Source organism: Apaloderma vittatum, unplaced genomic scaffold, assembly GCF_000703405.1.
Source record: "Apaloderma vittatum isolate BGI_N311 unplaced genomic scaffold, ASM70340v1 scaffold20862, whole genome shotgun sequence".
Lineage (NCBI taxonomy): Eukaryota > Metazoa > Chordata > Aves > Trogoniformes > Trogonidae > Apaloderma > Apaloderma vittatum.
Window position 1 is genome coordinate 10,870 of NW_009704445.1, and position 14,394 is coordinate 25,263.

The 14,394-nt window shown below is 38.8% G+C and overlaps 1 protein-coding gene across 1 annotated transcript; it reads right to left on the bottom strand.

Moving 5' to 3' along the window:
* Positions 1-392: 392 nt before the first annotated feature.
* On the bottom strand, positions 393-13,140 carry LOC104268788 (synaptotagmin-like protein 5; the record flags this gene model as incomplete). The annotated part of the gene is made up of 8 exons (XM_009865055.1): positions 393-535; positions 1,121-1,329; positions 3,989-4,124; positions 5,609-5,717; positions 10,105-10,266; positions 11,347-11,449; positions 12,280-12,458; positions 13,075-13,140. Coding segments are annotated over 8 exons (1,107 nt in total), but the record flags the coding sequence as incomplete, so codon positions are not given.
* Positions 13,141-14,394: the final 1,254 nt, after the last annotated feature.

The window sequence follows — 14,394 nt, forward strand, 5'->3', positions numbered from 1 at the left end:
TCTAGGCCATCTTCAACCTAGAAGGAGATACATAAACCAGGCATTATTTACTACAGGACTAACCAGAGAATTTGCTCACTCTGTGGACCCCACAGACAGAGGTGCTCGTCAGCTGCACAGGGGTTGCTAGAGGGGACAGAGAAAGCCAGTCCGATTTCTGTACAAGGCCAAATTCTCACTGGCTTCAGGAGAAACATAATCCATACAAGAAGCCTGGGTTATAAACGTGCGCATGAACGTGCAGAATGCATTAAAATCTCACTCAGAGCCTTAATATCCAAGGCAAAGAGTACAAGTCCCTTCCCCACTTTCAGATGGGTAAAGTGCCAAGAGTCAGGTGAACACCACTGATCTCGGGAGTGCCTGTGGTACCCCTCAGCAGTTAAAGTCTTTCAGAGTCTGCGTTTTCCCATGCTGGATCTCAGCATTAATATCCCCTCCACAGGAGCTCCTGGACTGTCAATCATCTTCTGCCAGAGGTGCTGTTCTTCCCCTTGAGAGTCCATCCAGTCAACCTCCTTGCCATTACTTACACCTGACAATTACAAAAACATGAGGCATTTCACCATATTAGTAAGCAGTTACTTAATATCCTTGCTTGTTCACTCCAACAGTGTATAAGAAACATGACAAGCACCACTTACACTACCATCTCTATAGGAAGTTATACTGAAAACTCCTGGAGGGCACCAGTTTGTCATTTAACTCCTCTGTGGCACATGGCTAGAGGCACATAAACCTCCCCACTCTGCACCACAAGCAACTTTCTCCTAACAGAAGGACAGGATTTACACCTATTCCAGGTCACGCAGATGCACCGCTACCAGACAAAAGTAGTGTCCTTCTCCTCACTGGGATACAAAGAAAAACTTCCAAGCTATTCCCAGTTGTTCTAGACTGCACAGAAGTACAACTAGACACCAAATACTTCCGTCTCACTCCACAGAGGAATGAACTAAATCATCTACAGACAGCATGTTGCCTTCTCTCCCTTTTCACTCCCCTCAAGTTCACATATACTTTCCATACATTCATTTCTGTCCTTCATATACATGAATCATGTGGGATGAAGAAGAAGAGCAGAATAAGAAAAGCAATCATGAGTTAGATAAGACCTTACCGTTTCCAGTGCCCAAACGGACACCTCCCAGAAAAATATTACTGGAGAGTGACTCCTTGTCCCACACAGTCAACTCTAGGCAGACGTTACGTATATCCCTTGAATTCAAGCCACTGAAAGCAAAAGTATGATTCCACTGGGGGTTCACACTCTTTTTTATTATGGGAGTTTTGTGTTTTGTAGCTTTGCTGTCATCTGGGAGCAGGTATCTGAGAGATACAGAAAAGGAAAATTGACTATCTAGACCAGCTGTCACATAATACTCATGAAGAATTATAGTCATGTAAAAGCTCAAATGGGATCAGGACCCTATCTCTCCACTGTTACTAAGCACATACCTGAAGTGGATATTTTGCATTTGTGCTTCATTTGTTCTTATAGTTACAATGTCAGTTACTACCAGCAGAAATTCAAATTGGGCCTCCTTGCCCCAAGTCTTGGGTCTTAACCACAGACTCTTTATTTCAGTGAGGCTAAATATAGACAGTATCATTAAAATGTTGCCTAGAAGTGGCCTCTGGAGTCACCATGTCCAGCGTCCCTCTCAAAGCAGGACAGGACGTCTTCCAGTAAGAAACAGAAATGGGTGATAAGGAAGGAACTTCAGCAGGTTAGCATCATTGATTTCAGTTGCCTAAAGCCCTGCTGAGTGCAGAAACACAAATGCTTTAAAGCCTGATGAGTTCTTCACATTTTACTTCTAGTGGAGAATTCCTTTAAGAAAACTAAAATAATACTGTAGTTGAAAAACAGACGTCTCTGCAAATTTTCATAGTCTATACCTTCACCTCCTTCAGCAAAGCTAATGGAATAACTATGTGGTTGCACATAAATAGTAAAGGGTCAGTCATACAAAGACATTATATGACTAGACCTTGACCAGAGTTCCTACACAAGCTTTGACTTGAGAATAAACGATAGCTGGTTTACTGCAGTGGGCTAACTGTGAGCTAATCTATGTCGAATTACCTCAAGCTAAGAGCACATATCAGACCCCTGTGACACTTCAGCTGGTTTATGGCAACTTGATTATGAGTTTGGTCACAACACATGACAGACTAAAAGGACCAAGGAAAACGGACTCCTGTTCCACTGTATTGAATTTTTCATGTCAGCAGTACCCCAATAACTAAAGACAGTCTTGGGAATTATTTGCCACATATTGCTACTGCTAAGAAAATTTTCTCCCTGAAGTCTGTGTGAGGTCCAGGTGCAAACAAGCCATAGTGGGATCAGACAGTCTATTTTCAGAACTACCTTTACATATATCAGGAAAAGAGAGATGGCACGGGAGAACATATACATAGAAAGAATAGTTCATATAATAGATCATCTAATCCAACCTTCCATGGCAGGGAGGTTGCATTAGATGGTCTATAAGGCCCCCTCTAACCTAGGCCATTCTATGATTTTATGATGATTCTGTGAATAGTTCAAACCTTCTCTACATGAAATCTATGAGCTAAGTGATAGTTTGAAGCACACTACCCAAGACCAAGACAAATTCTCAACTTCATCAAGGAATTAAAGTCAGGATGTTTTCTATGTTTTCTATGGTTCCCATAGACAGTAACAACACTCAATCATTACTAACGGACTAGAGCATATTTAAAAATCAGCAATTCTGAAAGCTACAATTGAGAGCAAACACTAGCAAAGAAAAATGTTTTAAGCTATCCATTGTTTCCTAAAGGTAACATTTATAATACATAACTTACATTTATGAAAATTCCAATATAACAAGGCATGCACAATCACGTTAATTTTATTCAAACATAAGTATACCCTAAATGCAGTATTTTCTGTAGTTTGAATTTTGACTGTCCAACACAAAATGCTGCTTATCCAATAAAAAGTTTCATATATGTCAAACTATGGTAATCTTTATGTATCCACATGCATACAGGCATGTAAGCAAAACAGACCTTAAATTTTTCTAAATTATACATCTTAAAAAGCAAACTTGAAAGCCATCAGAGCAGAATTTTTAATTGTCTTCTGTCAAAGAATATTAAATGTTAATAATGAGACACAACTAGAGTTGAGATATTACATTTGAAGTTAGAGCTTAAATGTGCTCCTTTAAACTGTACTACATGCCCAACAACTGTCCCAATTAAGCACTAGGAAAAAGAAAAAACAAATACCCAACTACAGTATGAGAGAAAAATCTTTTCTCATTTAGCATATTTACTTGAAACAAAACAGAAATTCCTCAGGCACATAATGAACTTTCTCTTTCTGCATGTTTCAGGTGACATCCATTAGAAAGCATCTCAGCTTGATGGAGCATGCCAGCTCTTATAGGTGCTATTTGCAATTTTACAAGGAATCTAAACAAGCTTGTATCTTCCTGAAAACAAGTTTCTTATTCAAGACATAGTCTGGCTATTCCTCTTAGTTAAAAAAATGTACTGTTTCAATTTTCTGAAACTGTAAATGTCACCATCAGATCAAGAATCCTCTCCAGTGTGACAGCCCTAATTTACAATTTCTTCCCTCCAGGAGTGATGAATATTCACCTACCTCTCTCTGCCAGCTCAGTGGAAGTGTTTTCATTCACCAAACGCTATATTCTATAACAGCATGCACATTAGCACACTGGATACTCGTGCAGGAATGGTTCTCTTTCTTGACTGAGTGGTATTCAAACATGATGATATTTAACCACTGGGACAACTTGTACCTCCATGCCCTTACTCCACAGCAACTTTCTTTTCAGCACACCATTTCAAAATGCCAGTTGCTTTTCAGGACTGACACTCCATATACATATATACAGTTATATAGTAAAAAGTTAGGTCAGTCAAAAAATACGATTCAGTGAAGCCATTAAAAAAATGGGGAAAAAACCCATAAAACACAGACCCTTTCACGAAAGCGTCAGATGTTCCTCCTGATTTCACCGCTGTTAAATTCTTTGCTTCTTTGATGAGGACTTCTAAAATACCTCCAGACGACATGTGAGAATCTCCCTTTTTTCCTTTTTTAAAGCTCTTCTTTCCTATACATACAACAGAGTTGCAACATCATTATTAGAAATTACAGATACACTCCAAGACTTATTTGGAAACGTAAATTTTCTTGGCTAATTTTTTTGTAATCATTTACTACAACAGGATGAAAGTAATCCTTATGAAGTGATTTCAACTCTCTAGGTGTAGAGAAATATTAATAAGACTGGGACGGAAAAGTCACTCCATAATTGATAAAGAGCTTGACCATGGAACTAGCTAGTCCATGCTGGGCACAACAGAGTGCCTTGTCTGAAGTCCTGTCCAAATATACGTATTTACGGATTACTCTGCTGAACATAAAGAACTGCACGTCCTGCAAGTCCTACCCTCTATTCAGAATGCCCATCCACTGCTGATGTTAAGGCAGTCCTACACCACAGGCAAAGCTTAAAATGCCAGAATGCACCACACATGTTCCTCGCATAAGGACGCAGCGCTCCTCGGAGACCGCAGCAAAGGATGCGGAGCTCACTGACCCACTGCTGCTCTTGAACAGCAGCATGAGGACATGTGTCCTTGCTGCTGCTGCAAACTCTAAGAGGCTTATCAGCAGGGATCATATGCACTGATTCAGGCTGAAAACCTCAGAGAAAAAGATCAGAAGTGATAAAATGTATCAATTTTTTTAAAAAAAGCATTTGGCATATATCTGGACTTTTCAGACAACAATTAGCTTTCGAGAAAGAGAAAACCTTGGAATTACTGCTAGTGGAGGGAATGTAATCTGTCAGAAAAAATAAAGAAAGAAAAAGAAAAAAGTTTAATACGTCTATCAAATCCTAATGCTAACAAGCAATACTGTCACTAAGGCAGTGATATATCTGTGCCTTGCATATCCATGTACATTCATGTGCTACCCAGTGATTCCTCTCACTTTGGGTGATCGCTGTTCCTCATGCTACTACAATGCAAAAAATTAGTAACTACTTTTTCCTGTTCATTGTTCATGAAAATAATGCCTTACTCTAACAGTTCCAAACAATATGTTGCAGGACTGAATTATAGTAGTAACACAGTAGCACTGAGCAGAGGTAAAGCATGGTGAAAAAAGAACAAAAGTGAGGAAATAGATGAGCTTAAACAAAATTAAGCATGAAGCACTAAATAAAGTCTATTACTTTTATCATCTCTATGCTGTATATAACTAGCTGAACAAAGAATTCAGAAGACTGGTGTAGACTATTTTTACATGGCTGTCCTCAGTTGTGTTATCTAACGTTTGATTTCTTTTTAAATTAGGTCACAGCCATGCAACAACACTTGCACACTACTCTTCCCTTCTCTCTCGTTAAGCTCAATGTAAGAGAAGAGGATGGAGGAGGAGAAACAGTCACAGTTCAAGATTTCCACAGGTAAAGACAATTAGAATACTTAGGCATGATTTCTGCCTTCACTAATATTATTACTTCACCCTAGGATTTTTAATACTCAGAAGGATGTTATCATTCTCTGCCATTAATGTTTGCTTTACCTTGAAACTGCCCTAGAGGAAGCATTAGGTTTCTGTCTGGGGGAATGTAACGTAAAACAACTGTTAGTTCTCCTTTATACTGAAGCCCAACATCTGTTGCAACCTCCATCTGAAAAGAGAAGACAAACAAACAAGCCAAACGAATCCAGCTAAGGTTAAGCATTCACTTTTTCATTTTGATTTTAATTTTGTTGTACCAATGTAGTGTTCTTAAACATATCAAGACATACCAGCCTACTTTCAGATAATCAGACATTTCACGTTGAATGCAATCACATTTTAGAAAACTTTATGAGCTAGGGAATGCAAGCTCTCAGAAGAATAAAGCCACAAGGCATTATATACTGTTCAGTGAATGTACAGAGTAGAGAGATATGTAGCATGAACAAATGAAGCAAGCAAACAGGGAAAAAGAGTCCTCAAACTTATTTCTGGACAGTTTACTGTAGCTAATATAAACTGACAAATATTTCCCCCAGTCAGGAATTTAACCCCCCATTGGTTTCAACTACTTTAGAGGAGTCACCCTGAGCGACTCTTGGAATGGAGGTATGGAGAACCAAGGCGAGGGAAAAGAGCAGAGTCCAGCTCTGAAATAGAAAAACTTCTTGAAAACCAGTGTCCTTTGTCTTTCCTACACAGCTACTATTTCTGCATCTTTTTGTTTTATAAATATTTAAATATTGCCTGGAAAGAATGCATTCAGTGCTCTTCAGGGCATCCTTAATTAAAAGAACATTATGCCTTCACTGACATGTGCTAAGCTTTCATTCACATTGTAAGAAGTTGGAAAATACATTTTAAAAACAATAAATGCAACACAGACAAAAATGTGTCATGCCCTGTTCAAACTGACTTCTAGAAAAATAAAGTGCAGTGAAAAAAAAGAAGCCTTGTACATTTACATTAGAGATCAGGTCTATGAAAAACCGCAGGCATATGCTAACCCTGCTTACTGATGTCCACTAATGGAGGTGGGACTACTTGGATGCTCAATGCTTCTGTACATGCTTCAGTGTTCAAGTTCGGGAACCAAGTCCACAAACCTCCCTGACCTCTCAACAGGGACAAAGTATGTGTATAAAGAGAGAGGGTCCTCGAGTGCTGGGAGATACCAAGGCACCACACAAGAGAGCAGCCCTGAAGAAAAGGACTTGGGGGTACTGGTGGATGAGAAACTCAACATGAGCTGTCAGCGTGCACTTGCAGCCCAGAAAGCCCGTTGTGTCCTGGGCTGCATCAAGAGGTGCGTGGCCAGCAGGTTGAGGGAGGTGATTCTCTCCCTCTACTCCACTCTCGTGAGACCCCACCTGGAGTCCTGCGTCCAGTTCTGGAGCCCACAGCACAAGAAAGATCTGGACGTGCTGGAGCGTGTCCAGAGAAGGGCCACGAGGATGATCAGAGGGCTGGAGCACCTATTCTATGAAGACAGACTGAGAGAGTTGGGGTTGTTCAGTCTGCAGAAAAGAAGGTTCCGAGGAGACCTTACTGTGGCCTTACAGTATCTTAAGGGGGCCTACAAGGAAGCTGGTGAGGGGCTTTTTAGGATGTTGGGTAGTGGTAGGACTAGGGGGAATGGATTAAAGCTCGAGATGGATCGGTTCAGATTGGACGTTAGGAAGAAGTTCCTCCCCATGAGGGTGGTGAGACACTGGAACAGGTTGCCCAGAGAGGTGGTGGAAGCCCCATCCCTGGAAGTTTTTAAGGCCAGGCTGGATGGGGCTCTGAGCAGCCTGATCTAGTGGTGGATGTCCCTGCCCATGATGGGGGGTTTCGAACTAGATGATCTTTAAGGTCCCTTCCAACCCTGACAATTCTATGATGTTTGTATGATAAGCTTTAAAGAATTGCTTCTAGATGAATGGTCTGATCAGTGACAGTATTTCTCTGAAATGCATTCAGCTTGTTTCCTAACTCTCTAGGAATGTCAAAATTCTATTATCAAAACAGAATAAAAAAAAAAACAAAACAAACCCATCAGAAATCCATACAGTGGCAGGCACAGAGTCAGTACTGCCTTCACATCATAGACTCCAGGCCAAGGCAATAACCAGGTTTAGTGGGGCTAAGTCTGTACATAAGGATGGGACAGGGAACAAAGCAATTTTTTAGTGATAATAAAAAGGCTCTCTTGTGACTCTGAGAAAAACGGTCCTGTCTCCACCACTGTCTGATGACAGTTGCTATAACAGAAGATGAAAGAAAACTTGTAGTAAATGGCTGTGGAATAATTTGCTTAGCATCTAAATCTTGCCAGTCAGGCAGCTTATGCATGGTTTAAACTATGAAAGTTTAGGATCAAGTTTCCCATAATGGTAGCAAAGAATTTTTTTCTTTTCTACTGGTGGACAAGTGATGGTAGAAGTTCTTACATCACGAAGAATTTTTAAACTTCCCTCACAAACTCACATATAACACTGCTCTAGACTCTGCCCCCTCTTTAACCACAGAACTATTTTCTTTTTTCTGATTTAACCACACTCCTCTTGAAAATAGACATTCAATACTCGTAGAAGAAATAGGTCTAAAAGTCTCCAACCTCTTCACTAAAGCAGTGAAATGACTCATGATAGAACAAATAACATGCTGTAATAAAACCCGAGAAATGTTTCATTGGCATTCCATCTGTCAGGCAGATCATATGGGAGAAAAGCGTGTAATTTGCCTGTGTATTAACCTGTGTTTTTTTAAACTCAAAATGCAATAATTGGTAGATTTTTAAAAGATATTATCTTTCCAGATTAAAAATCTTAATGGCATTTTAAGTTTGGAAACACTATTTATAATAACTTAGAAGGCAGACAAGACCAATTCAGAGTTTGCTTTCTTTGGTAGAAAAAAAAGAACTTATTTAGAAATCATTTTCATACGTTTGGAAATAATCAGACAACACCTTCCAGCTGGAATGGCTGAAACACTTAGCGCCTCATTACTTTTTCCTGAGCAGGAGAGATTCATGACTGTCTTTCTTATTTTTTTTTCCCATGTCAGGATTAAAAGGAACCACCCATACACACATACATCCCCAAAGACTGAAACGAGAGGGCAAAGAGACTACTGCATGATAGGAAGCTCAGTTTCAGACCAACACTGCATACAATCTGCAAACACAACAACTACGAGATGCACATCTTATTGCCGTGGACTGGTGGGTACTAGAAACGAGCAACATCTGACACCAGCCACAGCTATGACAGAGATGTAGTAGACTTTTCTTCTGCTTCAAGAACAGACCCAACAAAAGCAACTTACATAAAGCAAGCCTGTAAAGAGGATGGTATCATCCTGGCCTGGACATAGTGCTGACTGAAACACCCTTGCCATTAGTCACCACTTTTTCTTCCTTCTCTCACCTTGTCTGGATCATGAAGGGTTGGACTAGATGAGCTTTAAAGCTCCCTTCCAGCCCCACACTTCCTATGATTCTATGAAATAAGAGTTCGTGGCCACTCTTACTAACAAAACTGAACTAGGAAACTGTGAATGATCTTCTTTGCTCCTTTGTGAGGTGTGTTAAGTATTCAAAGAAAAGACCATTTTCCTTCTGTATCTTCTGGCAAATTATTTACTAAAATATAAATTTGTGACAGTTTAGATGTAAGTCTCACAAAGGGCTATACCTAGAAATTGATTACACAGCCATCAGATCTACCTCCCATCTGAAAGTAAGGCACAAATTAAGCTCTCCCTCCTAAAGCGCCAAATGTAACTATTTCATTTAAAATAATGAACACAGAGCAAGTGAGTGATTAGAGTCTATCTCCACATCACTTGTGCCAAAACCTTGGATTTTTCTGAAGCAAGAAAAATATACTTTCCAAAACATCAATCTAAACCACTGGAATTTCTGGAGATTCTGGCTGCTGCAGGAGCAAGCTAACCAGAAGCCTTTCATCCTCTAAGTTACAATAACTCTGAATCTCTTCCAAACACAAACACCTTTGCCAAAATAGGGGGTACCCTAGAGATGGAGGTCATTCTATCCTTCACTAAGTACAACGCAAGTCCTGTTTCACAGACCAGTTGAGAAGCTTCATCTCGGACCTTTCTAGTTAAGGCGAATAAGAGATTAGTATCTCATTTTATCACAGCTGAGAAGTGTGAATCACTTTGAACCAAAACAAAAAGATCTATTTCTTTAATAAATTGCTAAGAGTTGGGCAGGTGGGAATGGTAGAAAAGTCCTTTGATTTATGTGCCTTTTAAAAAAAATAATTTATTTTCTAGGTCATTTCTTCACTGCAGTTTATTACAAGATGGACTTACAGTTTATTTAAAAGATTTTTTTGTTTGCTTTTAAGTAGTCAATCACGTATAAAGTTTCCATGAAGACTTTAAAACTAGTATGTACTGTTTGAATAAGGAACAAAGATGGTTTTTTTTATTACCATATTAGACACTCAAAGTCACCATTTCATAAACACGTGACAAAGGAAAAATAACAGCCTTGCTAAATTTGCTTCACAACACTTTCACCAGGCCCTGGAGACCCTTACCTTGGGCTGGAGCACAAACCACTCATCACCCTGATTTTCAAAGTTCCAGGAATCAAATGGAATTTCCACCTCCCCAAGGAAGCTGTTGTGTCCAAATCTGTCATAGTGCCAGACGGAAAGCTGCAGGGTCCTGGTTTCTAGTTGTGTGTGACTGATGACGTACTACCAACAGAAAAAGAGAAAAAGAAACTCTCAGAATAAGCATAAATAATAGTTTCCATGGAGCTTTTTACAGCTGTAGCTCAATTTCACAAAGCCCACAGCAGCTAACAAATGGTCCATGAAAGAGAGATTTGTTTTCTTTGCAAACAAGATTGATCTAGCTAGAAGGCTCATAATATTAATTTTAAACCTAACTCTTTTCTTTGCAGTAGGCATCCAATGGTAATTAATGTTACTATCAAGGTTGTGTTCTTTTCTGTATCCTTTACTGAGTATTTATGACTATAAATTAAATTACAATGCTTAAATGTATGATCCTGTTGATTCCTTATAAGTTTATGTAAAAGAAGATCAACATTTTCATTTGTAAGAAGAAATCCTTCTTTCATCCCTAGAGAGAGTATGCTGTACACTACTTCCTAGAAATAGCATCCACTTCTCCTTTTCAGTTGTATCTTTGTAACTTAAGAAAAATTGTTCTGAAAGCAAGTAAAACTGCAGCTGCAAAGCTTCACCAAGTCTGTGAATAATATTTGTAATACCCTTAGTAACCACTGTTGGTTTTGAAAGCTATTAATAACTCCTCTGAGGAAACATCATATTCTAGCAAATAGACATAAAATTATAAACATCTGGAATTCTAGCTCTGCACACTCTGCTTTTTAGCAAAATGTCCATTAATTGCCTGAGATTCACCCTTCTCCAAAATGACTTAGATGGGAAATTTTAATCTATCTCTAGTTCAGTATCAGTTACTGACTTCGAGCTTACAAAACCTTTAAGGTGCTTTTAACATCTCTGAGCTCAGGCTAGACAAGAACATCATCAGTTTTGAAAAAAAAAAAAATCTATGGAAGCTAATAGAAGTTTTATTTATAAAGGGCAGAACTAAACAAAAACATTTCTTCAACACTGAAAGCCAGAAATTACAACTCACAGATTACTAGATGGTTTTGCTTAAATACATTCCTTTTGAGGCATCTCTTCCAAATTCTAGTCTACATACTGGAACACGTATAGAAAATGCCTGTGAGCACAAGTAGGACATTCATAACAGCTTGAGAGAAACAGTGTTCTCACCTTCAGTGTTTCATTAAATTCTGGATTGGTGCTGTTACTTTTAATTTTGGTCTTGCGTTTACTTTGGCGGGACTTATCAGGCAGAAGGTATGCTTTGACGTATCTGCAGATCAAGTAGTAAATTATTAGCAAGGAATAAAAATGACTGTTTTGAGCAAGGATCTGATATTCCTGTATTAGCAATACACATTTTTGCCATCTAAACAATGTACACACGTAAGAGAATATGTGAAACATGGAAAGTCATGATCTTTATCTACAAACCCAGCAGTGTTATTCAGATAGGATCAGAATAACAAAGGGCAAAGCTTAATTAATTTACTCATCCTCAGAAATGCAGAAATCTTTCCTAACACTTTCCCTTTTGTAGTATATGACTACTGACTGTTTACATGTGAAAATACATACGCTAAAAATATAAGAGAATGAAAAACTTCATACGTTGCATCTGATAGAATTGCACATGGTTATAGACACCAATTATTGCTTCCTGATGACAGAATTTACATATTATACTGAAAACTACAATAAGCTCAGAAAATGTGGTTCTTGAACAGTGAATCTATGGATGTGTGAAACCAAAGCTATCTCTACCCCTCCCTCCAAATCATCGCTCTTCTCACACACTTGAGTTTTGATTCTACAATTCAGCTTCCCTATTCCTTCATATGTTTTGCCCTTTTATCAAACAGGTTGATAACTTCAGTAACCTTATTGTTTCTCCAGAATAGGCACATGTTACCCTAAGAAACACATTGCAAATGCCTTTCCAAGAGGGAATCCAAAACCAACCATCATCAAAACACTGACTTGTAGCAACCGAGTACTGTGAGCTCTCAGGTTGACATCACCGCCCCTGGCCACATCACTGTGTGTGATGTGGTGGAGGACACCCCCAGCAGAGCCTAAAAGGAAATTCTTCTCTGTGCTTACGGATCAGTCCTTTGCTTCTTCTCATCTCCAACGGCCAGATTTCTGCAACTTTTTACCAGGATGTTGAGGGCACCTGTTTTGTAGATATAGTTGATGTTGAGAAGGATTTCGCCGCTGACCTTCACGTTGCCATAGTCACCAGTTTCACTATAGACGCTCAGCATGCTGTTAATACTAGTCTATGGGGGAGAGAAAAGGGACTTGGAGGCTTAAACAAATTACCAAATTTTTACTGAGTCTCATAAGGCAACTGCTGACAGAACCATTAGAAAAAGTTATAAGGACGCTTCCAATAACAGAGATGATATAAAAGCATGTTTGTTTAAAGTGACACCAATCTCTCAGTAGTAATTGTAAAAGAATGAGCAAAACTCCATATGCACCAGTTCGGCAATTTACCTAAAGGCAAAAAAGTTTACAAAAAATTTCACGATATTTTCCACTGCACCGTAATATATCACCCCCCAAAACATTTTACAGATACATATTTTTCACTCATATCATACAGAGTATAGCTATGAGGATTTCCTCTTCCAAAAGATTACCATTATGAAAGAACTAAGCATTTTTTAAAGAGAGATGGAGCAATATGCACACTGCCAGAGCCAAAGGCATTTAAGAAATCTGGTGCACATTTTCTTTTGTATCACTAGGCAAGATGGCTCGAAAACATATATGGTGATCTAAATCCTAACACCTAAGAACCTTGCAAGACAGTCAGGTATAGTCTTCAACACAAAAGGAGAAAAGAGAGAGAAACATTAAAACATAAGTAAAAGATTCAGAAGAACTCACAGTATCACCGTCTGTTTCAGGCACATTTAAATACGTCCATTTTCTGTCAGAGCCTTCTGGGGAGTTCTTTAAAGAAGGCAGTGTGAAAGGTCAAGAGAGAAAAGTGTTAGACAGATACAATGAGAAAGAGTTAAGTGCAGTGACAAATCTTTACCTACAAAGACAAGTGAAGAAAGTTTGTATTGCAAAGCCATAGCAAGAAAGAAAGAAAAAGGTATCACTAAATCAGAGAAAAGCTAAGTGTTTTCCATATACTTCAAGTACTGAAGGACTTATAGCTCGAGATAATTAAATAGAAATCAGGTATCTTCTGTATCAAAATAAACAGATTACATTTTAGAACACCAGCTGAGCAGATTTGGATTTCTGCTGGGTTGCATTTGAATTTGTCCTCATTTATGTCTGCATGAAGTCATTTCTTACAAAAACCAAATATTCACGTACTTGCAGGATTGGCGCCTTTAGAAGAAATCAAAGTTTTTCTATGGAGTTTGTAAGAATAGATAAAAAATCACACAAATGTTTAAACACATCACTCTTCAGGCAAAGAATAGAGTAATAGAATATTGGGGGAAGCATTTCCCTCCCTCTGCTTGCTGAAGTAGTATCAGGAAATCTTACCAACAAGCTCAAGAGAAACTACATCTTGATCTACCTCTTTCCTTATCAGATGCTGGGAGGAAGAAAGAACAGAGTCAAGGGGAAGAGCCACACACACAAAAATAAATCCATCTGTAACAAGACTCAGCTCTCCAAGCAGATTACCTAAGGACCCTGCAGGACAGAGAGCTGGAGGGGTAAACAAGCCTGTAATATGAGAAAGAACAGACATGAAAGAAACAGAAAAACCAATCATTACCCACGAAAATAATTTTATACACCATATAGGAATAATAAATGGAAAAAAAGGTGGGGTTTTTTGTATTTCTGCTGGCCGTCTTTAACTTTCATTTAAAAAGGAAAATGGGAAAAGGGAAAAATGCTTGTCCTTTTAATCCTTGGTATAATTTGTTGAAATTTCATGAACAGGACTCACTAAAATTAGTGGAGAATTAGCAATGCACACTGACAAATGTGTCATGTTTCCTCCTATTCCTAACATGTCTTGAGCTAAATTCCAGCCTTGACCATTTATGCATTTCCATCTCTAGAATACATGAAAATGGGTACCCTTGGACACAGACAGTGAATTTAACAGTCCCAGTACGTGCTACAAAATGCCTAAATTATCCCTGTAACAGAAAAGTAACAATTTTTATGCCTACTTCAGAAAACAAACAAGACCTAGCCAGGCTGGAGGGCTGGGCAGGGAGAAATCTT